Source organism: Chamaea fasciata, unplaced genomic scaffold, assembly GCF_029207755.1.
Source record: "Chamaea fasciata isolate MVZ Bird 193981 ecotype frontalis unplaced genomic scaffold, bChaFas1.0.hap1 SCAF_14, whole genome shotgun sequence".
In the NCBI taxonomy this organism is placed as follows: Eukaryota; Metazoa; Chordata; class Aves; order Passeriformes; family Sylviidae; genus Chamaea; species Chamaea fasciata.
Genome location: NW_027094099.1, coordinates 1,877,209 through 1,903,458, shown reverse-complemented (window position 1 = coordinate 1,903,458; position 26,250 = coordinate 1,877,209). Strand labels below are relative to the sequence as shown.

The window sequence follows — 26,250 nt, the reverse complement described above, 5'->3', positions numbered from 1 at the left end:
CCGTATCTGGACCACATGAACAATTTTTTATTAATAATTTTTTAAACATTAAAAGATCAGACGCGGGAGGGGGGAAATAAACCAAATAACACAGGAGGAAAAAGGTGTAAAAATACCGATTTCTGTATCCCAGCGCCCCCCCACCGACCCTCACCAGCACAGGATGGGGGTCTAATACAGCCCCCAACCTGGCAAAGGGGCACCACAAAGCCAAATCCGCGTGAAACCCCCTCCCCGACAGCCAAAACACGGGGCTGAAGGAGAGAGAGGTGGGAATCTGCCCCCATCCACCCCTGCGCCTCACCCGTGCCCCAAGGGACATCCCATCTTGGGATGCAGCTGAACACACATCAAAACAGTTCCTTCCCAGCTAAAAAAAAAAAATTAAACTCGTGAGGAGGAAGGCGGGGAGGAGCTTTCCCTGGAGAAAGACTCCTTCAAGGTTAGTTGGAGAAGGGCGTCACAGGCACTGCGTGACCCGGCATCGTCGTCTGCCCCAACCTGGAGCTGGGAGCCAAACCAAAATCCCTTTTCCTGTACCTCGCCTGGTTTCAAGCCACTGAGCAGACTCAGCTTCCACTGATCCCTTCTTCCCCTCTCCGTGCCCGAGGCTGGCACCTGCAGGATCCTCGTGGAAGCAAGGGATGTGCCCTGGGGGGACCAGGGGAAATACAAACCCCCACTCACTCCCCCTTGCTCCCAGATTTTCCTTCGTGCCATGTTATTCCGGCTCTCAGGAAGCCCAGCAGTTATGAGGTCAAAATACAGCATCATGTGAGTGTAATAAACCAAAAGTACAGTTTCTGTTCTTAAAATTAACGACATCAACTACATGCACGTTACAAAACCCTCCCAGAACAGCAGATAATCAAATTCTTCGTAGCAAAGGCCAAGAGAAGAGAGAGAGTAAAATCAAAAATTCTGCTTCCCCTCATCTTCCTGCTACAGACAGAGTGAGGGGAGGAAGAGACAAACACTCGGAAGGTCCTGGAGAGAGGAGTACTTGCCTCAGAGAATATCTTCCCCCATCTTCCCCACACCCTAAAACAAGACATGGAAAACTAATCATCCAAACCGTAGCTCAACTGAAGCTAAAAAAAAACCCCTCTTCTCATCAGGAGTGTCCGCATCACAGAGCTCACATGGTACCCCCAAAAAGTGCATTTTTAGAAAATAAAAATAAAAATAAATGAAGGTTGGGGAGATGAGGGCAGAGGAAGCGAGAAGGAGGCAGCCCAGGGAGGGCTGGCTTTCCTGGGAAGGGCTGGAATTCCCGGCAAGGGTTAGTTTCCCCGGAAAGCACTCTGTGCAGCCGAGGAGGCCGCCCCGGCCGCTGCGTTCTGGAAGCTCCTGTTGGTGAGGATGCCTTGGGAAAACTCCTCCTGGGCCCTTTGGAAGCTGGCTCCTGTGCGCCGATACAGGGAATGCACCTGGGAACAAGAGGGGAGGGAGAGAGGCAATGAAATCAGCGTGTGGCTGTGGGATTGCTGCACACACCTCGTTTTTCCTTGGCTAACCAGCTCCCTCGACAGCTGGAGAGGATGGGCTGGAGCCAGGGGCTCCATGGCTCCCAGCACGGGATGCTGCAGATTTCAGCAGACCTTCATTTGCTGAAAAATGCGGAGTTCTCAGCAAAATCTCTGGTTTCAGACCCAAACCTCCCCCCACTGTGATGGCTCAGACTTCACCCAGTATTTACTGGAGCGCAGGACCTGAAGGTGCCAACAGCATCAGGTATTTCCTTCAAGATAAACGCAGGAGAAAAGAAGGAAGTACCAATAAAAACAGGATCAGTCCAGCCTGTCCTTGCCTTGCCCCAGGCTCCATTTCTGCTGTTCCTGCAGAAATCCAGCCCTGCTGTTGTCGGGCAGAAGGGAGGAGGGTTGGGTTTAGTAATCAGTGGGAAGGCACTCACTGGGATCCCACCAGGCTTTCAAAAGCCTCACAACGCTGTGGGAGCAGTGACTGAAAATCCCTGGATGCTGAACAGAGCCATGGCCACCTCTGCTCTGCCAGCCCTGGGCACGACAAGGGGCAATGGTTCTAAACTGCCTTAAAACTTAACAGGGTTAGATGGGATATCAGGAAAAAAATCTGTCTCTGTGAAGGTGGTGAGGCCCTGGCACACGCTGCCCAGAGAAGCTGTGGCTGCCCCTGGATCCCTGGAAATGTTCCAGGCCAGGTTGGACAGGGCTTGGAGCAACCTGAGATAGTAGAAAGTGTCCCTGCCATTGGCAGGGGCTAAGGTGAGCTCTAAGGTCCCTTCCCAAATCATTTCATGATCCTATGACTCCAAAAGGCGGCTACTTCTCACTTCAAAAGTGTCCAAGAAATTTGGCATCGATGCAAGAAGCACAAGCAAAAACACTAACTACAACCTCTTGACCCACCAGTGCCCCGATCCCATCATCATTCCCTTCAGGTGGGGGAAGGGAGGTGTCAAACACAGGATCCCTGGGAGCAGCCTGAGCTCTGCTGGCCCCCGAGGCACTCACCTGCTTGAGAAGGAAGAGGGAGAGGACAGCGCAGAGCGTGAAGAACGCTGCCACCACCATCATGATCACCCCCACGGCCAGGTTCCCGTGCACCTCCGACAGCGCCGCGATCCAGCCGCTGCCAGGGAGAGGAGAGCGGGGTGAGCAGGGACAGCATTCCCGCACAGCTGGAGCACGGGGGGGGGACAGGCACCCACAGGTGCTCCAGGGGAAGGTTACAGGGGAGTACAAAACCAAGCAGCTGTGGAAATGGGAGCTCAGAGTTCATCCAGGCCCTTGTTTTGGGGATAGAGTTTCCATTTACATTTTTAGAGGAGGACTGTGCTCACCCCACCCACATTCCAGCTCTGTGCCCTCCCCTCAGGCAGCAAAATCAATAACCTTGGCGCCAACAGTGACTTCCATGGACACCTTCTCAAAATTCAGCCAAGTGGGGTAAAGATAGGCTGGGACACTTAAATTGGAAGAGATCAGCTGGCAGGTCTGGAGCCTGGACCACAGTGTCACCCTGACAGGGATGTAAGGGTTGGGAGCAGGAGAAAGAGGCAGGAAGGGTGGTGAAACCCTGGCAAAGGTTGCCCAGAGCAGCTGTGGCTGCTCCATTCCTGGAGGTGTCCCAGGCCAGGTTGGACGGTGATTGGGAGCAATCTGGGATAGTGGGAGGTGTCTCTGCCCATGGATGAGATGAGCCTTAGGGTCCCTTCCAATCCAAAGCATTCTGTGATTCCACAATTCCACGTTACAGACACCGGGAGCTGTTGAAGGAAGGGGCAGGGAGAACTCAAGGAGTTCTGAAAATAATGAGACACCTCACTCAGAACACCTTCCTGGGTGCTGGAGAAAGGAACCTTTCCAACTGCTCAGCCAAGAACGCCGTGTGCCAGCAGGAGGGAGGGGACGGGTCCCATCCGATGTGTGGCACCGCTCCTTGAGGCACAGGGAAGCGGAAAGGCACACCATGCACTGCAGCCAAAAATATCCGTGCTGTCTGGCAGGAGGAAACGGAGCAGAAAGCTCCAGGCAGCCTCTCCAAGCCAGACTAAACCCCCTCCCCACCCCTCCGTGACTCAGGCAGCGGCGGGGAGGCCGGGGACAGCTCTGCCCACAAGCCCTTCTGCAGGCAGCAGCAAAAATAGACAGCAGCTCCCACCTGGAGGCTTCCCCCGGGGAGAAGCACCACGGGCTGCTAACCTTTTCCCTGCGCTCCCTAACTCCGGGATGGGAGCTGCAGCCAAGGCAGCAAGGCGAAAGGAAAGGCTGTGCTCTCCCTGCAGGGCACAGCTGCTGACACGAGGCTGCTGGACTCACTCCAGAAGCCCAGGCTCACCCTTCTGGACAATGTCACCGAGAGAAGCAGAGAGGCTTTTAGCCTCGCTCTATCTCAGCCCACCAACCACACGCTCCAGAGACATTCAGGAAGAGTTTGGGGAGAGGGTCAGGGTGGTAGCAGCAGTATCAGGCTGAGCAGTACCCAGATTTCAGGTCAGAGGTCCCTCAGCCCCACACTGCTGTCAGGGAAGGCTCCAGTTTAAACAAGGCAGATCTGGCTCACACTAGAGGAGCAAATATGATCTGTACTGACTGAGGGAAAAGGCAGCAGAAGAGGCACGGAAGAGTTCACACAGAATCACAGAATGGTTTGGGTTGGAAGGGGCCTCAAAACTCATCACATTCCACTCCCCTGCCACGGGCAGGGACACCTTCCACTATTCCAGGGTGCTCCAAGCCCCAATGTCCAACCTGGCCTTGGACACTCACCCCTGTCCAGGGGCAGCCACAGCTTCTCTGGGAAACCTGTGTCAGGGCCTCACCTCCCTCACAGGGAAGGATTTCTTCCCAATACCCAGTAATTCACATCTCCCCATCTCACACTCCTTCACATACTGAGATTAAGATGGGAAGAGCAGAGGAGGGAGGCAGCTGGGACCTGCTGAGGCTGTGCATGGGCTGAGAGAGGAAAACCACAGCAGGAAGAACAGGCAGCTGTCAGAACCAGGCCCCAAAGCTCCTGCCAGTCACAGCCCTGGTGAGAAAAGGGATCTGTGACACAGCAGGCAGCGAAGCCAAGCTTACCTGTCTCCCCAGCCAGGAATTCCGACAGCCTGGATGATGTAGATTGCTATTTGGCAGAAGAAGATGAAAAAGAAGACGAAGAAGCTGAAGGAGCTGTCAGACCTGCGGGAGAGATGGCAACAGGAGTGAAACCCGTGATCCCTGCACTGAGTCCCTGCTCTGAGAGGAGAGGAACAGCTTCAGTGAACTTTCTCCAGGGAAGAGCTGCTGAGGGGAGGAATTCGGGCACCCAAACGTGTCCACTGCAAATCCAGCACTCTGCCCAGTGCAAGATGCCCAAGGCAGCTCCCTCAACAAACGCAGTGTGCTCAACATCAATGTACCAAACAGCGTCTCAGAAATTAATGAAGTGAATAAAAAATGAATTAAAAGCACCCTATGTCTGCCTAGGCTTGGATTTCAGGATGAAAAAGGATCACCGTAATTAAGTTCTATCAGACAGATCTAATATGTTTAGTGACATAGTGGTTTGGGTTTATCTAATGATGCAAAGAGCTGGAAAAATCCTGCGGGCAATACACGATGGGAACAGATAAACCCAAAGCTCCTCCCACGAAGAGATACATCCCCGTTACAGAAAAAAAAACAAACAGTACTTGCCTGAAAGCCTTGTAAATTGGTCGGTACCAACAGAGAAAGGCACAAGGGGTGAATAAAATTAACCACAGAATCGAGAGACCAAAGTCCACTCCTCTGCTGGTGTCAACTGAGAACCACGCCAGGCAAGCAAGCAGGTTTAGGAGCAGGGTGACGGAATGCACTGTTGGGGGTGGGAGAGAGAGAAAAACAACATCAGCAAGCTCTTGGAAACTCCAAAGCATCCCTCACGTCTCTGTCACTGAACACACGGAGAGCTGCAGAAATTAAGGTGACTTTGGGCCATCTAATTTCCCTGCCTCCCTTGGAAGGGAAACAGAGCTTGACCTAAGGAGCTCGTCTGATCCTGCTGCTCACAGCCAAATCTTAAATAGGTTTTCAAGACTCCATTAAACAATTAAAATTCTGTCATGAATGAGCATAAACTTGGGGTTCTTCACATTTACCTCCATAAGAAAGGAGGGAAATGAGATTTTAGCCTTGTAGACAACACCAACAGCATTTACCGTGCGACACAGCTCAGCTTTTCACACAGAATCTCCTCAAAAAAGCATTCTGACTGCAGTTCAAACCGTTACTTACACATCCACAAGTAATAGAGCATCTTGCATATCCGCTGGTAGTCAGCTGGGATGTCTGCAGAAAAATCCTGATAGAAGCACGGCTTGATGGGACACCTCCTGGGGAGAGGTGGCCAGTTGTTCTGCCTCGCTGTGGAAGGGAGGAAGGAGCAGCTCTTCACTTGCTCTTCTCTCGTTGAAAGACTAATTCCCACCCCAGAATTTCCAAGCAGCCATTCAGCTGTTGTTTAATTCATGCATCAAAGCCTTGGCAGAGCCCAGGGGTCGGGCAGTTCCTACATCTGAGCAGGCAGCACAGCAGGAATGGGATAAACTGCTAGCAGAGCAGCCCCGTGCAGGGGTTTTCCCTCGAGGAAGGCAGAATTCCCCTGCACTGGCCAAAGGGCCATCCCAGCCACCATCACTCAGCCCTGCAAGCCCAGATGCAGCCACTTCAAACCAAGATTAGGGGCAAAAATACTGGGTTCCTGTGATTAAGAGAGTGTTGAGGCTGAGAAGAAGAGCTTTGCTGCTCTCCGTGAGAAGCCTCAGCACAGCAGTGTCACTCACCAGCTGTGACACAGGAACAGATGGGTGCTGGAAAGCTTTTGGATGTGAAATGCAGCTGCTTGAGGGCAGGGACCCACCACAGCAGGCCTCCAGCATCCCACCTCTGAGCTGCCTTCTCATCTTGGAAGCTGTGGGATGCCCTGTCCCAGAAGGGCTGCCACAGGGAGTTTTCCTGAAATCCTGGCAAACCCAGCGATGCAGGCTGCCCTGGGCAGGGGTCAGTACTCACGGTCGATGCTGGCTGCGTGGCTCTGCAGTTCTCTTTCCTTCTTCTCCAGCTCAGCTGCTTTCCTCTCTAGCTCTGCCTGCTGCTGGAGCAGCCCTGCCTGTGCTGCTGCAGCCACTGCCTGGGGAGGGGACAGAGACCAGAGAGGTCAGCCTTGCCCTGGGCTGTGCTGGACCACCAGGTGCCAGGCTGGGAAGGAAGCAGGGCACAGGGTGACATGAAAACTCAGCCCCAGACACCTTGATTCTGCCACTGGAGGACAAAATCAAGTTATCCTACAGGAAGATAGGGCTGAGAGGAAGAGCTTATCCACAGCTTCCTCTACCTCACAGTTCACCTCACTGCTCTGAGCACCTCACAACCGAGTGGTGAGCAGGGCTCCTGGGCTTACCAGGACAATTCCCTTCCCAGCTGTCTACCACACCTCTTAAGGATCTCTTCTACCTGTTTTGTATTCTGACAAATGGTTCTTTCTCCCAGCAGCCTCAGATCTTTGGATGAGGTGGTCCTGGCAGTCAGGGACTTGCATTTATTCTCCTGGCACTGAGCGTGTCTGACCAGACATCAGAGCTAAGCTAAAAGCATTAGCAGGATACATTCTGGGATTTCCTGAGGGAAGCCAGAGCCAACAGGACATAAGCCCTGCCACCAGAGGGACAGGGAAGGACATATAAGGACTGTACATGTGCATTCCCTACAACGATCTGCCTTGGAAATGCAAGTTGAAAAGATCATCTGCAGCTTCCCAGTCACCACCCCAGGGAATCCTGTGCTCCAGAGGCCCTGGGAGCTCGAGGAGGCTGGGAGCACAGCAGGGAGGGGCTGTACCTGTGGTGTGGGCTCCACGGATGTCTGCAGCACGGCCGGCTGCGAGTGGCCCGAGGGCTGCGCTGGCGTCGTCCGCGCCGCATTTGTCTGCAAGAGACCACAGGCAACCAGGGAAAAACATGGCAGGAGAAACACTCCCGGCTCTTGGTGAATTGTTTAAAGCACAAATCTCGGGCTTCCTGCCCTCCTTCTCCCGCCTGGCTCATGGCAGCAGCCAGGGAATAAGGATGAGGCTCTCCCAGCCATCCCTCAATGGCACCGCCAGGGCAGCTCAGCTCCCAGCCCAGGGAGCAAATAAATCCTGCTGTGTGCTGCCACAAACCATCTTCCCCTTCACACTTCATGGGGCTTCCCTGGGAGTCAGCAGCCAGCTGGAGAGGAGCTGTTCCATGCGAGCGGAGAGCTCCAGCTGGGAGCTTATTACAGCTCCAGTGCAGGAGCAATTGCCCGCTCCTGCATGCCATGAGCCACATCCACGGGGAAATCAGCTGTGAACTGCTCGTTTTTTAAGCTGCACCTATGAAGGGACCTTCTACCCCAGTAAAACCACCACCAGGTACACAGAGCACAAAGACATGTGGCACATACCAGCTGGGAGCTCTCGGAAAAGGGGTTGAATTCATCCAAGCCACTCTGGCTGGTGTTTGTGAGCTGTGTCACTGAGGGGTCCTGGAGGGAGAGAGCACAAGGATAAATCAGCATTGGATATGGGGTACCACCACTGAATTGTTCAGTTTGGAAAAGGCCTTCAAGAACATCAGGTCCATCTTACCCATGCTGCCTGCTTTCCGTCTGCTTGTTAGCTGGGAATTCGAGGGGGTGAAACACATCCCTGCCACCAGGAGATGGACCTGGCTGGCATGGAATTTAAATATCCAAGGAGATGACTACCAGCAAGGCAAGACTTGTGAGCAGAAATAATCTCCCGTTCAGCCAAGAGGGATGTCTGAACAACCACAACATGCTTTTGGCATAGGAATGCTTTGTGCAGGTTACTTCGGCTCACCTACAGCAAGTTATTCCTAATTTCCGGGGATTTGGATTCATCCACCCATGGTCAGGATGTCGCTGGGCCTCACAAAGCAAGAATGGAGCCACACAAAATGAGATACAGCTGATCCTGGCTGAGAGATGCCAGCAAGCTAAAATGCCAATGACTGCTCTGGATTAAGTGAAACACTCAGGAAAATTGAGCTGGAGGTGTGACACCAATTATTTTAGGAGGTTTTAATGCTGCTGGCATAACAGCTCTCACTTCTACTCACAGCACCTCCCACTCGTCTCCATCAAATCCTCTGATGTTTAAAAACAGGCTCTCTGCACCTCAGAGCACCTCTCTCCCCTCACCTGCAATGCATGCAGCTGTTTTTATCTCCTCTTTTCTACAGAGATTCCTCTTGGGCAACCAGATGTTGCCCTGTGGAGCACTCTCTCCCCAGTTATTCCAGAAACAAGGGCCTTTTTGAACTCAGAAATCCTCCTGCCTGGCAACCCGAGAGCAGGGTGTGGGTCAGAAAATAAAAAGTGGCTTCTTCTCCCTCCCTCAGCACCTCGTGTGTCCAGACCAGCCCTTCTAATTCGGTGCTTCACGGGGTGAGAAGGAACTGAGGCTGTGCCGGGGCTGAGGGAGCCGGAGCACGGAGGAAAATCCCTCTGGAGCCATTCCCGGGGTTCTAGCGCAGCCTTCTGCTGAGCAGGATCCACACAGAGCAGTTAATGAGTAACTCCACAGCTCCTGCATGGCAGGCACTCCCCACCAACAGGTCACACTCGTTTGTGAATCACCCCAGGCTGAGGCATCGCAGAGTCTCGGATGCTGCTCAGGGAAGTTCAACTCCCCAGCGAGGAAGGGCTGCAAAAAGTGGGAAGAAGCAGCAGGACTGCCATGCTGGAGATAAAACGTGCTTTTATTTCACTCCTGACTCCTCTGGAAGCTTCAGCTGTGCAGAGATAAGGGCTGTCAGCACAAGTTTACGCTTCCCCTCCCATGACAGTGCTGCACATCAGCACAAACCCTTTAGTCCGGAGCACACGAGCCCCAGCTGGACTAAAGTCCAGCAGAAAACAACTGCACAAGGAAGAGAAACTCCCTTCAAGGTGTGGGAAGTGGAAAGGGAAAACACCATAACCCTCCGGAGAGCCTGTGTGGTCAGGCTGGGAGGAGAGTGCTCGGGAATGAGGAGAAATGCTACAGCACCACTGGAAAGCACACGTTTTACTTCCCATGGTTCATCTGCACCCAAAAGAAAGCTGGAGGCTCTCCAAGGGCAGGGAGAGCAGCACCATGGCTTCATTTGCACCACAGTTTGATTCCCAAGGTAGACAAGCTCTCATCTCACTGCACAGCTTTGAAAAAATCACTTAATTAGGCTGTAAGGCCAAGGCCCAGCAGCTTGGCTTAACGCGCCTACTATTGTGCAAGCGTGTCTAAAATAGGAACCCAAAGAGCAGGGAATTTGCAACAAAGCTGAAGTGTTTGGACACATGCCTGGGTAGGGCAGGAAGGAAAGCGGAGGGCGATACACGAGCAGCAGCTTCCGTGAGCCCGGGGCAGACAGTGAGGGATGAGCGAGCACCAGCAATGCAGAGATCAGCGAGGAGCTGCCCACAAACTTCACGTTTTACAGTTATTTTCTGCCAGCTACACAGCCAAAGGCAGCTGACCCTCTTGAAACAAGCCCTGGAAAGGCTCAGGAGAAAGGGATTTAACTCAGAACCGCTTGGAGCCACAACAAGCGTGTGCAGCCACAAAGCTCATGCTCACAAATCAACGACTGGCTCGACCTGAGGGATGCCATGAACAGATCCCATTTGTTGTCCTTCCAACCATGGCTTCCTCAAGTGCTAGGGATGTGGGATGTTGTTTTTTCATGGCTTCAGATGCCCCCAGCACAGAACAACTCCACATCTTGACCAAACTGCACTGCCACAAATATTAAAACTATTTTCAAACACGGCTTAATGCAAATACAGAGTTGATGTCGCGCTGCTGAAAGGTTTGGATACAACAGGTTTGTGCAAGAAATTCTATTTGTTCTTTTCCTTCTGTTCTCACAGATTAAAGAAACAAAATGAGAGGCCTCTCTAAATGAGATCAAGGAAAAAGAAGAGCTCAACCTAGAATCACCTGGAACTCAACACAGTTGTCAAAATATCACAGTATTGCCCCAAATAAAACCAGTCCTGCACACCCAGAGTGCTGCCACTGCCTGGAAGATGCACTGAGAGAAATCCTGAGGATTTTATCACTGTTATCTCTGAAAAAGATGGAAGTTTCCAGCTCTGTCTGAAGCTTGAATCAAAGTTTTGGAGGCAGCTGCCACTTCCAGCAGGTTACTAGAGAAAGGAAGGAAGTTAATCATCTCTCATTAACTGGTTACAATAAGTAAGAGAGCAGCCAGAGATATTTTTAACAGGACCAAAGCAGCTTATTTTACACAAAGCTTAACGAACATCAGGAACAAAGTCTCCTGAAAAAGCAGAAATCCTGGTCACGTCAGGATTTGAGGAGGATGAGGCACTGAACTGGGAGCTCCAGCAAGCAGGAACAACCCCGGTGCTGTGGTAAGAGAGATCCACGGGCTGGGAGGGTAAGGATGCTCCTGCTGCTCCCAGAGCATGTCAGGGAGTGTCAGTGGGACACGGCCACCCCAGCACAGAGCCAACACCTGGATCCAGCCCCTGGCAGGGAACAGGCTGTCCCACAGGCTGGGATTCCATTTCAAACAGACCAACGAGATTTCAAGGCTCCAGGAAGCAGCAGGCAAAAATTCCTCTCAATCAGCTGCTGGAGACTGGGGGATTTTTCTTGGGAAAAAAAAAATTAAAAAGTAGGACAAAAACTTGCAATCCCAAGAGGAGGATACAGAATCTTCCACAAGGACCAGATGAGCTGCAAAGAGCTGTCCCAGGGGAATCCACGGCGGGACATGTGTCAGTCCTCGTTAAGAAGTGAGCCTGACACGGGAGTTACTGGCTGGAAATCACCTTCAACCTTTTTTTTTTGTTTGAACAGTGAATAAAGAGTGAGCATGGCCCTGTTCTGTCAGATACCAGGGCAGCTTTAATGTGCACAAAGCAGCCGAAGGGAGATGACAGGAAAGCTGGAGACGGACTTTTTACAAGGGCCTGAAATGACAGGACAACAGAGAATGGCTTCAAACTGACAAAGATTAGATTGGATATTAAAAGATTCTTCCCTGTGAGGGTGGGCTGGCCCTGGCACAGGGTGCCCAGAGAAGTTGTGGCTGTCCCAAGATCCCTGAAAGAGTCCCAGGCCAGGCTGGACACCGGGGCTTGGAGCAGCCTGGGACAGTGGAAAGTGTCCCTGCCCATGGCAGGGGGTGGGACTGGATGAGCTTTAATCTCCCTTCCAGTCCAAACCGACCTGTGATTCTAGGAATATTCACTTCCTCAGAGCCGAAGCAACAAATCCCATGTCCATGAACAGCAATATATTCCACCCCCGGAACAAATATCAGAGGAACACAATCATCCCAACTCTTCCCATTCCTGGGAGTCACAAGACCATGCTAAAATGAAAGTGAGGGAGAAAGAATTTTTTCGCTCTGATTCCTCAAAAGGCTCAGCTTCATCAACAAACAATTTGTGTTTGGCTCGGGCCCGAAATCCAAGGTCAGGAAAGCACTCCTTGCCGTGGATCACATCCCAGCCAAGCAGCAGCGGTGAGGCCGAGCTCAGAGGCGGGAGCCAAAGGCCAGACACCGATTCTCACACCACTGCGCAGGCACCATGGCCCAGAGGCTGTTCCAGGCCAACTCCCTGCACAAATGACCCCAATTTTCAGAGGTTAATCCCAGCGAACACAGACCAAGTCCTCAGTGACCTTAACAGGAATCCTCCGCTTTAAGCCACAAAATCCACAGCTTTGCCTTGGGAACTCACTTTTAAGCGCCGAAGCGCCTTAAAAAACAGAACCAGAGAGACCCAGCGGACAACCAGGCCACCATGCAGCACGGCCGAGAGAGCTCCAGCGGTGGATTATTTTTAATAAGATCTCAGAATAGTCATCCCCAGCCGCTGTGCATCCTGAGAGGCAGCAAACCCTCTCCGCACTGCCTGGCGAGGCGAGGGAAGGGGAGAGAGCGGCGGGAGAGCCCTCCTCGAGGTGAGGAGCAGCCCGGGCCGGGACTGAGCGGGAGGGACCCCGGGACGGGCACAGCGCTGGGGGGTGACCGGCGGGGAGCTGCGGACGGGGTACGGGACCCCTGGCCGCTCGGGGATACAGAGAAGAGATGGGACCCTGGGCCCCGGGCAGACGGGGTGCAGGGAGCGGGACGCCCGGTCCGGCCGGGGTTTCAGGCACGGGATCCCAGGCCGCCCTCAGGGCCGAGGGTCGCGGCCGCCTCACGCCCCGCCGGTCCCGCCCCCTCCCTCTGATTGGTCGAGACGCGGAGGAGCGGCCCCGCCATTGGCCCGCGGCGCTTCACTCAGTGCCACGTCCCGGCGTGCGGGGCAAGGGGGGGGGCCCGGCCGGGAAGGGCCGCGCCAGGTGGGGCCGCCCGCGCCCGGTGCCCACCTGGAAAGGGTTGATGTCCACCGGGTCGGCGAACGGGTTGGTGTCGAAGCCCGACATGGGCGCGGTCCGCTCCTGCTCCGCTCCCGCCGCCGCCGCTCCTGGCGCTTCCGGGGCACCCGCGTGACCGGGAGCCGCGTGACGTCACGGCGGCGCGTACGGCCGGCGCGGGGTTAACCCGCTGGGCGTGGCCGAGTGACGTCACGGCGGCGTTCATCGGGGGGTGTGGGGGGAGGGGAGGGGGGCAGGCCCCGCCCGGCCGAGCCATGGCGGAGATCCGGGGTGAGCGGGGCGCCGGGCACCCACCGCCCGCCACGGGGATGGGGGCCCTGGGCATGGGGGCCACGGGGATCCCCCTCCAGGGCCACGGGGCGGAGGGCCCCCAGCCCGAGCACTCCCAGATCGCCGTGTGATGGTTGAAAATCGTCCCCCCAGACAGTCTGCCCTCCCGAGCCCGTGGTCCTCTCCCTCCCTGAGACCCTCTCACCCTGCCCCGGGGGCTTTGTGGGTGTCCGGAAGGATTTTAGGGGGTTCTTTCTGTGCCCTGCTAACACTTGGCTTCCCTCCCGCAGTGTTCCCCCTCTCCTGCGTGGTGCAGAACTATGCCTGGGGGAAGGTGGGCTTGGAGAGCGAGGTGGCCAAGCTGGTGGCCAGTGGTGACCCGCTGGTCCAGATCCAGCCTGAGCAGCCCTACGCTGAGGTGAGTGTGTCTGTATGTGCATTCTGTCCGTGTCTCCGTCCCATCCGTGTGTCCATCCGTGTATTCATCCCACCCTGTGGCCGTGGCTCTCACCGTCCTGTGTCCTACCAGGACGTGCTGCTGACCCCCAGCTGTCCCGTGTCCCCTGGGAACAGGGAGGGAACTTGGGAGGGAAACCCGGCATGACTCAGCCCCCGAGGGAGCTGCCAGGGATCACCTCTGGGGCCAGGCAGCCTCTAGAAAAGCCCAAGTCATCCGTGTCTGCTGCCCGGCTCAGGGTGCCGCTGTCTGTCTGTGTCTCGCAGCTGTGGATGGGCACACACCCCCGGGGCGATGCCCTCATCCGGGATAACCGCATCCCCCAAAAGACCCTGGGCCAGTGGATCGCCGACAACCCCGCCTGCCTGGGGGCTAAGGTGAAGGACGCCTTCCAGGGACACCTCCCCTTCCTGTTCAAGGTGCTGTCTGTCAACACCGCCCTGTCCGTCCAGGCGCACCCCAACAAGGTAGGCAGAGCCCCGGATGGGCAGCCCGGCCAGACCCCGTATCCATGGGGAGGTCACCCAGCTCCTTTCCCCTCTCTCCAGGAGCTGGCAGCGAAGCTCCATGCCCAGTTCCCTGAGCACTATCCCGATGCCAACCACAAGCCCGAATTGGCCATCGCCCTCACCTGCTTCGAGGGCTTGTGTGGCTTCCGGCCTGTGGAGGAGATTGTCTCCTTCCTCCAGAGTAAGGATGGAGGGTGCATGGTCAGCCCCTGGAGTGGGGATGGGCGTTGGGGTGGGGATGGTGCTCCCTTGGGATGGAGTTCAGGGTGGGGATGGTGGCCGTGCTCCCTTGGGTTAGGGTTTGGGGTGTGGATGGGGGCTGAGGTCCCTTGGGATGGAGTTCAGGGTGAGGGCAGCGCTCCCCAGGGTTGGGATTTGGTGTGGCGATGGCGACTGTGCTCCCCTGGGCTGGGGGACTGGCTCTGATGGGGGCTGGCCCCGCAGATGTCCCCGAGCTCCGGGCACTGATCGGGGAGGTGGCAGCGGAGCAGCTGGAGCGCAGCGGGAGCGACGACCCCCGCGGGGTCTCGGCCGCCCTCCGTGTGTGCTTCACCCGCCTCATGAAGAGCGAGAAGAAGTTCTTCGTGGACCAGCTGAACATGCTGGTGAAGAGGATCTCCCAGGAAGGTGGGTCCTGGCTGTGGCACCCCAAACCCGTTCGGGGGGCTGTGTTTAGGGGAGAGGCTGGGGCACCCCCAGCCCCTTCCCCATGTTGGGCCCGGTCTCTTCCCGCGCAGCGGCGGAAGGGAAGGACACGTCAGGGAGCAACGGGGACCTGCTGCTGCGGCTGCACTCCCAGTACCCGGGGGACATCGGCTGCTTCACCATTTATTTCCTGAACTTGGTGAGGCTGGAGGCAGGGGAGGCCATGTTCCTGGGAGCCAACGAGCCCCACGCCTACCTGCACGGAGGTGAGCGTCAGGGGGGGCTCTCCTACCCCAGCATCCTGCAAGGGCTGGCCGTGGGGACAGGAGGAGGGGCTGGGGTGGGTTGACAGCGCTGCCTTGTCCTTGCAGACTGCGTGGAGATCATGGCGTGCTCGGATAACACGGTGCGTGCCGGGCTCACCCCCAAGTTCATCGATGTGCTCACCTTGTGTGAGATGCTCAACTACACACCAGCACCCAGCAGCTCCAAGATCTTCCCGGCGGCGCAGAGCCAGCTCGATCCCTACGTCTACCTCTACGACCCACCCGTGCCAGACTTTGCCATCATGAGGATAGAGGTAAGCGATGACAGATCCGAGTTGGGGACACCAGGTGGGACGCTCCAGCGCTGGATGGGGCTCGCTCTCCTTTGCAATCAGTGTCCTGGCAAGGAGGGAGGGATGCTTGGGGTGCTGCTGGTCTCTTTATACCTGCCCTGTTCCCTCTGCCTGGAGCTTGTTCACCTTTTCCAGCAGCTCTGGGCAGTGGGAGAACCAGGAAGAGGTCTTAGGTGTCGTGAGCCAAGCTGAGGTCCCTGGGCTTGGACTGCTGCAGGCACAGCAAAGGGGTGGGAATGGGGGCAACCCCCTTCCAGCTCTCCAGGGAGGAAAGCTGAGGGAGACTCCAGCCACAGTGACATTTCCCTTGGCAGATCCCTGCCTCCATCAAGCTGTACCTCATCTCTGCCATGGACTCTGCCAGCATCTTGCTGGTGATCCAAGGGACAGCCGTGGGCACCTCCACAGCCGCAGCCTCCGAGATGTCCCTGCACCGTGGCTCCGTGCTCTTCATCTCGGCCAACGAGAGCATCTCCCTCCACCTCTCCTCGCCCGACGGGATGCTGCTCTTCCGAGCCTGCTGCCTCCTCTGAGCAGGACCCGGGAACACTTCCTCCACATCACTCCATGTTTGAGTAGATAGAAACTGGTGTAGGCTTGAAAGTTTTCCCCTCCACCTGTTAAATCCCCAAAACCAGCCCTGATGGATAGAAAGAGCAATTCCATGGAGCGACTCCTTGGATGTGGCACAGAGCAGGGCAGGCTGAGGCTTTCTGCTGCTTCTGGTGGGCTCTTCCCAAGGCTGGCTGGTGGCAGCCAGTGTCACCCTTCCCTGGCTGTAAAAGGGGGCTGCGTGTGGGGGTGGTGGAGCGGGAGAGCCTCTGCTGCTGTGAATAAAGAGGTGACTTTGTCCCTGGCGAAGGGCAGTGTGGTGAAGGGGACGCTGGGAGCAGCTCCAGCATTCCCCCAACACTGGCTGTGACTCACCCCTCTCGTTGCTCCTCAGGCACAGGAAAGGAGTAAAATGTGATGAGGGAAAATAGAGGAGTCCCCCTTGCAGCACCAGCACCCCTTCTGAGTAATGAGATCCAGTTTATTGAGTGCTCCCTTTTACAAGTAAAATACAAAAACAAACAAACATGCCCCTCACTCAACCAGTTCATGTCTCTTGACATGAAATACTTAAATAAGGTTTCTGTATAAGAAGCTGATTGTCCTCTATGTCATAGAGCAGGACCATGGTTTAAGGCAGCGTTTATGGTTTGCAGCAGGGAGGCTCTCCAGCCCCCCAAATCCAAGCCCTGTTTGGAGCTGGGACGGGGGGCCTGGGCTGTGCCTCACCTGCATCAAAGCAGCATTGAGGAGAATGGGAATAAGCCATTAGCTCCAACCCCAGAAACTCCCAAACCCTTCCCTTTATACCCCTGTGGAGGTGCCAGGCTCTGCCTGTCCTCCCTTCCCACCCCAGCCAAGTGCCAGGCCCCATCCAGGTCACCAAAATGTCACTGTGTCACCTCCCCCAATATTGCTGAGTGTGAGGAGAAGTCTTTTGGGGTCACTCGGTCTCTGCCATGAGCAGCATTGTGCAGTCCTTGTGTCGCCGTCGTGGCGTGGGGCCCGGACACCCACCAGCCATCCCACGGGACAAAGAAAGTGCTGGATTTTGACCTGTTCTTGTGCAGTTACTGGATCACGCAGGAGAGATTTTCTCCAAAACAACAGGGGCAAGAAGAGGAGGCGGCGGGTTTTGGGGGGATGAGATCCAGGTCTTCATCATCAGGGACCTCGTCGAGGTGGTAACCATCCTGCAGCAGCTGCCGGCTCAGGTCCTGGGTCACCTGCTGCGGGGGACAAAGCAGGGCTCTGCGGGATGGACACACATCCACGCTCTGTGGGGTGATGCTTCCAGCCCCTAGCCAGAGCCTCCAGGGGTCAGGGGAACGAGGGAGCCCTGGGGACCCCACAGGGTCAGAGTCAAAGCCCCACACTTGCCTCAGCGGAGGAGTATCCTGAGGAACACCTGGATCCTGGCTCCCCGTCACTAAGGGGGAAGAGAAAGAGCTGGCCAGGAAACGGGGTCTTTAGGATGCAGATAAGGGGGATTTGGGGCGAAAAAAGGAGCTGGCAGTGTAACCTCAAGGGATATTTGAAATCTGGGACAACAGGAGGGTTTTGCTGTTCTGAGGTGCCCAGTGCCATCAGGGATGTTCTACACGTGACAAGGAAAATCAACCTTCCCCCCAAAACGCCATCTGGGAGCATCCCCTCCCTCAAAATCATGGGCTATTTACCCAAAAGTCCTGGGATATTCACCTGTCTGAGTCGAGGGAGACCAGGTTTTCATCAGCTGTCTGGCTGAGCGCTGTGTAGCCCTTGTTGAACTTCACAGTCCTGCGAGAAAACAGAGGAGTGAGACCAGCACAGATGTTTTATGTGGAAACACATCCATGGAGCTGACAGGCTGAGGAGCCAGGTCAGGAATCCCACTCCTTCCCACTCAGGCACTATCCAGGGCCACCACCAGCTAAACCCCAGGATACCCAAATAAATCCATACCACCAAATCATTCCCAAAATAAAGAGAAAAGCAGTATGTTTTATTATACTGGATGTTCCTGGCTAAACAGAGCCAGCAGAACAAGGTCCCAAACTCTTTATTTTTAATCCTCCGAGTTTCCCAGTCTCCCCAAGACAAATGAAAAATACATTTTGAAAACAGGCAGAGGAGATCAGACCTTTTAGGAGTTGGTTTCTGGGCAGTGGGTGCCCCCAGCAGCCCCTGCCTCCGCAGCGCTGCCTTTGCCAGCTCCCGCTGCCTCTCTGAAAGTCAAGCACAGGGACAGGGAGAAAAATTCCCAAGTGCTCCCAAAGGGTTTATTCTTTCGGGGAATGAGTGAGGAGGGTGTTGCAGGTGAGCGTGGGCACAGTTCAGTGCTTTCCAAAGGCATCTCAATGGGATTTTAAAAAGGTTTTATCCCACCAAGGAATAAAAGGGCTTTTGGTAACTCCAGCTCTGGGAGAGAGGTGGAAATAATGCCCAAAATCCTGGCAGAGTCCATCAAGCATCACTTACTCAGCTTGGCCTGAATGGAGGGAGGTTTGCTCATGATGTATGGACCCCTTTTCTCCACCACATCTGTCCCTTTGTTCAGCCTCTTCTTTTCAGCCCAAATCAGCTAAAAAAAAAAAGAGTGGAAGAAGCATTTAGCATCTCTCCATGGGGATGAAGTAAAGCAGAGTCATCTTGGGGCATCTGATCGTTCCTGGGAGCTCAAGGTCAGCAGGGAAATCTGTCCCCAGGTCGGCTGGGGAGGGAAAAGGGATAAGCAGATCTGTTAGCAGATGAAAGGATTATTTGGAAATGGTGATGCTAAAAAGCACAGGTAGTCACCATCAGTTCCTGTGCAAGCCTGGCTGCAGCAATACTGGGGAAAAGGTGGTGGAGGAGATTTACTGAGAGCTTAATCAAACACAAATGTAAGGATTGCATATTTTAATTTTGGGGTTTGAGCCTTTCAAGTTTCTCCTTTTATCCAGTTATTGTCAAGGAGGACCAACACTCCTAATGGCAAAGGGGAGGAAAAAAACCTCCACAAACACAAGAAATAATGAAGAAAAGAGAGGGAACATCAGGGAGACTTGGCACAGGAAGGACGTGGAATTAAAGGAACAAGGCAAAGGACTTGGGATGGTGATTGGAGAGCACAGCCAGGATTAGCCTCAGTGTCTTAAACCAGAATTAGCAGGACAGAGCTTTATCCTGGGAATAACCAGGTAGGCAGTGGCCCCCCAAATCCCTCTGGATGTGCCATACCCCTCCCGGCCAGCTGATGCACCTGCGTGTGTGCACATATGTTTATTTATTTATATTTTTATATTTATACAATGCATACTGTGCCTCCATGTCTGCAACTCTGAAAGATGAACTCGCCCATTGTACTGCTCCTATACTGCACCCCCACACTGCCCCACGGACATACCCCCAGCCCCATAACCCCTGTGCACACACCCCACACTGCCCCACGACCATATCCCAGCCCCATAACCCCTGTGCACACACCCCACACTGCCCCACGACCATATCCCAGCCCCATAACCCTGTGCACACACCCCACACTGCCCCACGACCATATCCCAGCCCCATAACCCCTGTGCACACACCCCACACCGCCCCACGGATATACCCCAGCCCCATAACCCCTGTGCACACACCCCACACTGCCCCACGGATATACCCCAGCCCTATAACCCCTGTGCACACATCCCACACTGCCCCACGGACATATCCCAGCTCCATAACCCTGTGCACACACCCCACACTGCCCCACGACCATATCCCAGCCCCATAACCCCTGTGCACACATCCCATACTGCCCTACAGATACCCCCAGCCCCATAACCCTGTGCACACACCCCACACTGCCCCACGGACATACCGCAGCTCCATCCCACCCCTATACTGCCCCACGCTCTCCTTAGCCCCATAACCCCCATGCAGACACCCCACACAGCCCCACGCTCCCCGCCCAGCCCCGCAGCCCCAGCACGCCCGTACATCGCCCGTACACGGCACGTACCCCCGGGCCCCCCCGGCCGCCGGCTCCGCTGGCAGCGGGACCGGGACCGGGACCTGGACCTGCCGCGGCTCCCCCGCCGCCCGTCGCCATGGCCGCCCCTGGCCCCGCCCCGCGGCCCGCCCGCCAATGGCAGCGCGAGGCTGGCGGGGCTCAGCCAATGGGAGGCGGGAAAAAGGCGCGCCCCTCTGCCGCGCATGCGCGTTGGGACCGGACAGAGGGATGGGACAGCAGGACAGGACTGCGGTACGGGATGGGACAGGAGAGAGGAACGGGAGAACGGGACACAACAGCAGGCGTTGCGCGGCACGGCTCCTGGCCTGAGCCCACTTTGCAGAAAAATTCCTGTTTTCCCAGAAAATTCCCCTCTTCTAGGAGGAAAATAACAACAGAATTCAGACATTTCACGTCTCCTCCCACGGATATACCCCAGCCCCATTACCCCTGTGCACACACACCACTTTTGTTGGTGTTTTATTCTTTCCCAAACCCTTGCCTGGGCCAGAGCTGAGTGGAAAACAGGGACAGTATATCCCAGAACAGATCCCCTTCCCGGTGAGGACATGATCCTGGCAAACAGGAGCCTCCAGACATCACCCCAGAGAAATGCCTTCTCCCAGGTCTTGTTCTCCTCCTCCCCAAAACTGTGCACACAGGAACCACGCTCTCCAAACACAGCTCCTTCTCTTCCTTTCCTAGAGCCAGGTGCTTGGGAAATCTGGACACAGGCTTTGCAGAGTAAGTAACAATTTAGAAGCTCCTAGGAGCACATTCATGGTTCGTTCCTTCTTTTTTCCCTACAGAAGTAACAGGAAATAACCACACGAGGCACTGGTAACTGCATCACTCAAACCAGTTTTCCCTTTATTAGGCCCAACTTCACAGCACTTCCATTGTGACTCAATAAAGGAAGAAGTTATTTCAGGTAAGATTTAAAGTTTGTCTCTCCAGGTGACCGTGTACAATCAGGTAGCATCAGTGAAATGCTTGAGTAATGCACCTGGAACAGAAAAGAACAGGGGAAAAAAAAAAAGCTGTTAAAGCAGCAGCTGAGAATCTCCACAAAGTTTCCATGAGGTCCCAAATGAGTTATTTTCATTCCTTTAACCTTCAAAGCCTTGTTTAACCATCCTCAGCTCAAAAATGCAGGTATGGCATTCCCAGCACAGCCGATTCAGGACCCCTGGCACCAAGACATTGTATCCCAGGGCGAGGAAGAGGAAAAGGACTTAAAAAGATCCAGAATCAAGCACTATTTGCAGCAGTCTGACACACAGTACCTCTATCCTAAGCATAATATTTTAAAAAAGAACATGACGCTGGTTATCTCGTGAGGAAACTGAGTTAAGAGGCTTCATTTCCACAAGGATTTTTATTTAGGGCTTTATTTTACTCCGGGATTACAGCATATTAAGTCTTGCCTATGCTGTCTTTGCCAGGGGGTTTGGGGTCCAGGAGTCCCATGCCAAGAGTCTGGGAAGCAACATCAAACCTTACCAACAAGGTTTATGCTTTGTCCAGGCCCAGTTCCTCTGGAGTGGAGATTCCAAGTTCACTCAAAGTTGGTCTAAGCTCCTGGATAACATAAGGATAGATGTCCTTGTGAGGTCCTGCCTTGTCCTGAAAAAAAAAAAACAAAACAACAAAAAACAAAGAATGAAGTTACTTCAACACACGTGTCTCCAAAGCCTCCCACCTCAGCCCTCGCTTGTGGCAGAACAGAGCTCCTGCTCTCTAGGGCTGAAATAGAAGTCCCGGCTTAAGTCCCTGGCAAGGCTGGCTTCAGGTTTCAAGGAGCTGGTTTCAGGTGTTTTCCAAGAGAGCTTTCTGAGTTACTGCTCTCAGTCCCTCAAGAAGCCAGGAAGCTTCGTGCTCATCACGGAGCCATCGATTGTGGCAGCAGGGAAGTGTGCTTTGCTTTTGCAGAAGGAAAAAGCCAGGGGGAACTCCCCTGCTGCCAGGCTCTAGCAACGGGAACAGAGCAGTCCCACCCACCTTTACAACTTCTAGGATGCGGACAGCGCTGGCAAAGTCATTTAACCGTCTGCAGGCCCTCAGAGCCGCGTCGATGATTTTGGGCTCCGGGACCAGGTCGTAGCCCACCAGTGTGTTTATGCCTGTGGAGAAAAGGAAACACCAAGGGGAACTTGGAACCAGGTTGTCATGCTCTTAAAAGGAACTCCTTGCTGTCTACTCCTTTCCTCTCCAGCAGAAAAAGCCAGCACCTCGTCAGGCAGGTGCTGCTGGAATGATCCCTCTGGCTGCAATAACCTGCTTATGCAGTCACATTTTTAAGGCCTAATTGGGGAAGTTTAATAAAACTTGGCAACTCCAAACCAGAGACAGCCAGACAGACTGGAGGGAGTTATGGCCAAGCCATTAGTCAAAGTCTAAAGAAACAAGAACTTAGTAGAGCTCAAACACACTTTCCTTGGAGTAAACGTTACTCTTCCTCCAATCCAGGTGTTAATATCATGGAATGGTTCGGGTTGGAAGGGACCTCAAAGATCAGCTAGTCCACCATTCTGTCATGGGCAGGGACACCTTCCACTAGACCAGGTTACTCCAAGCCCTGTCCAACTCCCCAACTCACAGGGATGGGGAGTCCACAAAATGCCAACTGAAGTGGCCACAAAACTTCCATTTACTCCAGGTTGTGCTTCCCTGTTCTTCAACGTACCTTTCCTGAGCTCCCAGGCATCAATATCTGGCTTGTTGAAATACGTCACCCAGCGAGCATCAAATTCTTCATCTGACTCTTGTGACCCATGAGAGTAGCAGCGGGCAGGAAGCACAGCTGAATCCAGGAAAAAAAGGAACAAACTTGGAGCAAAAGGAAGGTAACACGACTTTAGTCCTGACCAAGAGGCCAGGAGCCATAAAATATGGATTTCCCTTGTTACAGTCGCTCTGGATCAGTCCTGGATGAGCTCTGGGTGGATGTAACTTATTAAATACCATGGTTTATGTTGTGGCAAAGTCTCTGTTGTTTTCCATATGAGACTTCTGAAGTGTTCCCAGAGCACTGGTGAGAGCAGGGGAAAGACACACAAAAACCAACTCTGTATACCAATCCTTGTGAGGTTTTCTGGCATTCCCTTTTCTGTAAAATACAGGAAGTGCTCCCTCTTCCCACAGCCAAGTGAGACTGAGAAGCTTTAACAGGCACATCCTTCACCAACAAAATTTCACACAATTCCTACGGAGGGTCTCAAAAGCAAAGGTGTGAGAGATAATCCTTCCAATGGAAGGGTTGGAGGAGGAAAAAAAATGATCAGTCTGTGTCTGTTTAAGAGAAAACTCCTGGATCTCAAGGTTGCAATTGCATTAATAACTAATCACAAAAGCAGATTGCATGTCAATTCATAAATTAGTCTGATATGACCATTGATTTGTTTCTTCACTCAGCACTACCACAAATTACTCGTTTTCTGTGTCTTTTTTACCCCACAAAGGTTGGAACAGTTTTCCAAGGGAACTAAACTGAAGAACCACAAGCCTGGAGCTTCCTTTCCCCACTGCTAATCTTACTCCACTAATATTTGCAGAGAGGTCACACACCAGATACGACCTTGGAGCTCAAAGCTCTGCTTCACAGAAGTCAAATTTAGCTCCTGACTTTTTCTTTCTTAAACCTAGCATGAACCACCCACAGTGATCAACTTTAGGGTTTCATTTAAAAGAAAACAAACAAACCAACAGAACTGGGTTGTATTTTTGCTGATATACTTCTCTTTGGTCCCATTAATGACAACCCAATTAGCAGGCAATTTGCTTTTTCAGCAAAATTAAGCCTGGGCCAACATTTCAGCCGCAATGCTGGTTTATGTAATGTCAGCATGAAAATAGCTTTATTTATTTTAGCCATGGAAAAGTAAACAACAGGCCAAGACCTAATTAAAATGCACTTTTGGCTTCTGCAGGGAAATTCCCTCCCCTTTCCCCAGCTCCTGAGCAGACCTTTGACCCTGCTTCCTGCAGCAAATTTCCTGCACAGCTGAGCTGAGAGCAAGAGCAGGGCTCTGTAAATGCTCCTGCTCCCAGGACACTTCAGATTTCAGCTGATTGAAGGAGAATCCCTGTTTTCCCTGGGAGAGAAAAAAAAAAAACAAAACCAAAAACTTACGGAGAAACATCAAATCTCAGCTGGAGAAAAGCCTAAGTTGAAGCGCTCAAATGCCATTTTAAGTCTAAATTTAAAGCCTTTCCAGGAGGCAAATACAAGACCATAGGAATTAAAACTCTGGATTTCCAGGCTGCGTTTCTCAATTGCTGCCATGTTTCTTGTGCACATGAATGTTTGTATCTGCAGATTGGACTCGGAGTGTCCCTCTGCCCCGAGTTTCAGCGGGGTCCATCAAGGTCACTGTCACACACATGACATGTGTGTGTGTGTGTGTGACAGTCAAGCCATGCCAACCTAACCAGGCAGAGATTCCCAACTCAAAGAACCAAAGGGCAAGTACCTTTACTTTAAGGTGAACTCAACAGTTCACTTTAAGAGCCTGGGAAGCCTAAAATCACCTAATATGACACAAAAACACGTTAAAGCTTCTCCCCGAGGGCTGGAATTGGCCAGTTTTCTGCGGTAACAAGCACAGAAGAAAAACACAAGCGAAGAAAAACATTAATTCACTGAAAAGCTGAGGAGGAGGAGCCCAGGGATTCCACAGGGAAGGTTTTGCAGCAACAGAACCCCCCTGCAAGGGGGTCGCAGGACTTTAAAGTGGCGTGTTTGTAACACAAGACCTTGGAAAAGAAGAACACGGAGCATGCTGGAAACGAGGCCCAGTAGCAGCCGAGGTTCAGCAGCTCAAAGAACACCGAGCAAAGACTTTCAGTGGATTTAAGACAACAAAAGACCAAGGCTGTAGAGCAGCATCTAAGTAATCCTGCGCTTATTATTTAAAAAGACGCAGACAGGCTCCGTAAGGCAGCTGTTTAACTCACACATGCCGCAGCCGAGGCACACAGAAGTCCCCGAGCATTATCAGTGTCCGTTAATTAGGTATTAATTGCGATGCAGAAAGTTAATTAGGCATTAACTGCGATACACAGGCAGTGTATTCTCTGCAGTCTCTGCCTTCCAGCCCTGCCACCCTGGCCACCATCACACCACGCTGCCCGGGGCTAGTCCTCCTCCTCTCCCTATTAACAAGGTGTTAATATTATAAATAAAATTAATTGAGGTGTTAATTAGGAGCGCGAGGGCCGGCGCGGAGCTGGAGAGAACGCGAGGGTGGCCGATGCTGCGGAGGTCACCGCCGCCCTCCATCAATGTCACCTTGGCGGGGGGCGCAGGGAAGGCGCGGCCGCCGCCCGCCGCAGCCCCCGGGGGTGCCCGGTGCCCGCCGCGGCGGTACCGGCGGCGCGGTCCCGGTGGCGGCGGCCGGAGCGGCGGAGGCGGCCCGCGCTAGGCCGCGGGGTCACCGCAAGGACACGCCGGGCCTCGCCGCCTCCCGTCCCGCCGAGCCGGGAGCCCGGGCACCAACCGCGGCCAGACTGCACTGGGATGGACGGAGACGAGTGTGGCCGCTCACCTGCTGGGCCGGCGGGCCGGCGGACGGCGGCGCGGAAGCCGGAGACGGCGCAGCGGCGGAGGAGAGAGGCGCTGGCGGCCAGCATGGCGGTGGGCTGTGAATGAGGGAGACGGCACCGGGCACCGGGGGCGCGCCGCTAGCTCCCGCACCGGGAGGGAGGGACGGAAGTGAGGGCCGGGGGCGGGGGGGGGGGGACGCGCAGGCGGGAACAGCGGCGCGGCGGGAACGCACCGGCAGCGCGGAAGGGCGGCGCGGCCGCGGGGACGGGCTGGGGGCGCGGCGGGGCGGGCCGGCCGCCATCTTGGGGCGGGGCCGGCCGCCATCTTGGGGCGGGGCCCGCCGCCATTTTGTGCGTGAGGGCAGCGGCCGCGGGGGTCCCTGTGCTCAGCGGGCCGCTCCTCGGGAGTGCTCGGGCTCGGTTTGGAGGGGTTCAGGCTGGTGCTGTCCCCGTTTAGCCGAGCCTGCGCAGCCCTAGTGCAGCCTCCCCGTCCCTGTCAGTGGGTACCCGCTCCACTCGGTCCCTGTGAGGGGAATGGTCGCAGACCGGCTCAGCTGCCGCGTCGGAAATCGCCCCAAAACTCGTCCCCGAGGCAGTGCCTCAGCAGTGCCGCACAAAACCATGGTGATTGTTCCACTCGCCATGTCCCCGGTATCATCGTCCTGTTTTAAATAAAATTTTTTAAAATTATTTTCTCATGCAGGAAGCCATCAGTCCACAGCCAGCAAAGCAAGGAGGGTAAAATCCCCAGTGCTGCCTCTGTGATTGGAAACTACCTGCCTATGAGATCAATTAAAAAGAT

The 26,250-nt window shown here is 54.3% G+C and overlaps 4 protein-coding genes across 5 annotated transcripts; 1 reads left to right on the top strand and 3 right to left on the bottom strand.

The window, feature by feature from the left end:
- Positions 1–5: 5 nt before the first annotated feature.
- On the bottom strand, positions 6–13,022 carry SCAMP2 (secretory carrier membrane protein 2). The gene is made up of 9 exons (XM_066195987.1): positions 12,889–13,022; positions 7,938–8,018; positions 7,350–7,436; positions 6,525–6,642; positions 5,748–5,876; positions 5,169–5,328; positions 4,569–4,670; positions 2,496–2,613; positions 6–1,430 (listed from the first exon to the last, which is right to left on the bottom strand). The coding sequence occupies exons 1-9, from the start codon at positions 12,943–12,945 to the stop codon at positions 1,284–1,286; spliced, it is 999 nt and encodes a 332-aa protein (XP_066052084.1). The 5' UTR covers positions 12,946–13,022; the 3' UTR covers positions 6–1,283.
- On the top strand, positions 12,454–16,337 carry MPI (mannose phosphate isomerase). Of its 2 annotated transcripts, none has more exons than XM_066195985.1 (8): positions 12,454–12,477; positions 13,458–13,585; positions 13,891–14,091; positions 14,173–14,314; positions 14,578–14,760; positions 14,871–15,044; positions 15,150–15,358; positions 15,712–16,337. In XM_066195985.1, exons 3-8 carry the CDS (start codon positions 13,897–13,899, stop codon positions 15,928–15,930), a joined length of 1,122 nt encoding a protein of 373 aa, XP_066052082.1. In that variant the 5' UTR covers positions 12,454–12,477; positions 13,458–13,585; positions 13,891–13,896; the 3' UTR covers positions 15,931–16,337. The 2 variants fall into 2 exon arrangements, with proteins under 2 accessions (XP_066052082.1, XP_066052081.1); XM_066195984.1 differs by lacking the exon at positions 12,454–12,477 and adding an exon at positions 13,122–13,167.
- A 72-nt stretch (positions 16,338–16,409) lies between these two features.
- FAM219B (family with sequence similarity 219 member B) lies at positions 16,410–20,010 on the bottom strand. Its single transcript, XM_066195988.1, has 6 exons — positions 19,914–20,010; positions 18,410–18,512; positions 18,072–18,156; positions 17,651–17,728; positions 17,330–17,378; positions 16,410–17,178 (listed from the first exon to the last, which is right to left on the bottom strand). The coding sequence occupies exons 1-6, from the start codon at positions 20,001–20,003 to the stop codon at positions 17,020–17,022; spliced, it is 564 nt and encodes a 187-aa protein (XP_066052085.1). The 5' UTR covers positions 20,004–20,010; the 3' UTR covers positions 16,410–17,019.
- Positions 20,011–20,749: 739 nt separating this feature from the next.
- Positions 20,750–25,750, bottom strand: COX5A (cytochrome c oxidase subunit 5A). The gene is given in 7 exon segments (XM_066196470.1): positions 20,750–20,910; positions 21,408–21,530; positions 21,906–22,027; positions 22,591–22,707; positions 25,451–25,551; positions 25,553–25,701; positions 25,703–25,750. Coding segments are annotated over 6 exon segments (651 nt in total). The 3' UTR covers positions 20,750–20,910; positions 21,408–21,416.
- Positions 25,751–26,250: the final 500 nt, after the last annotated feature.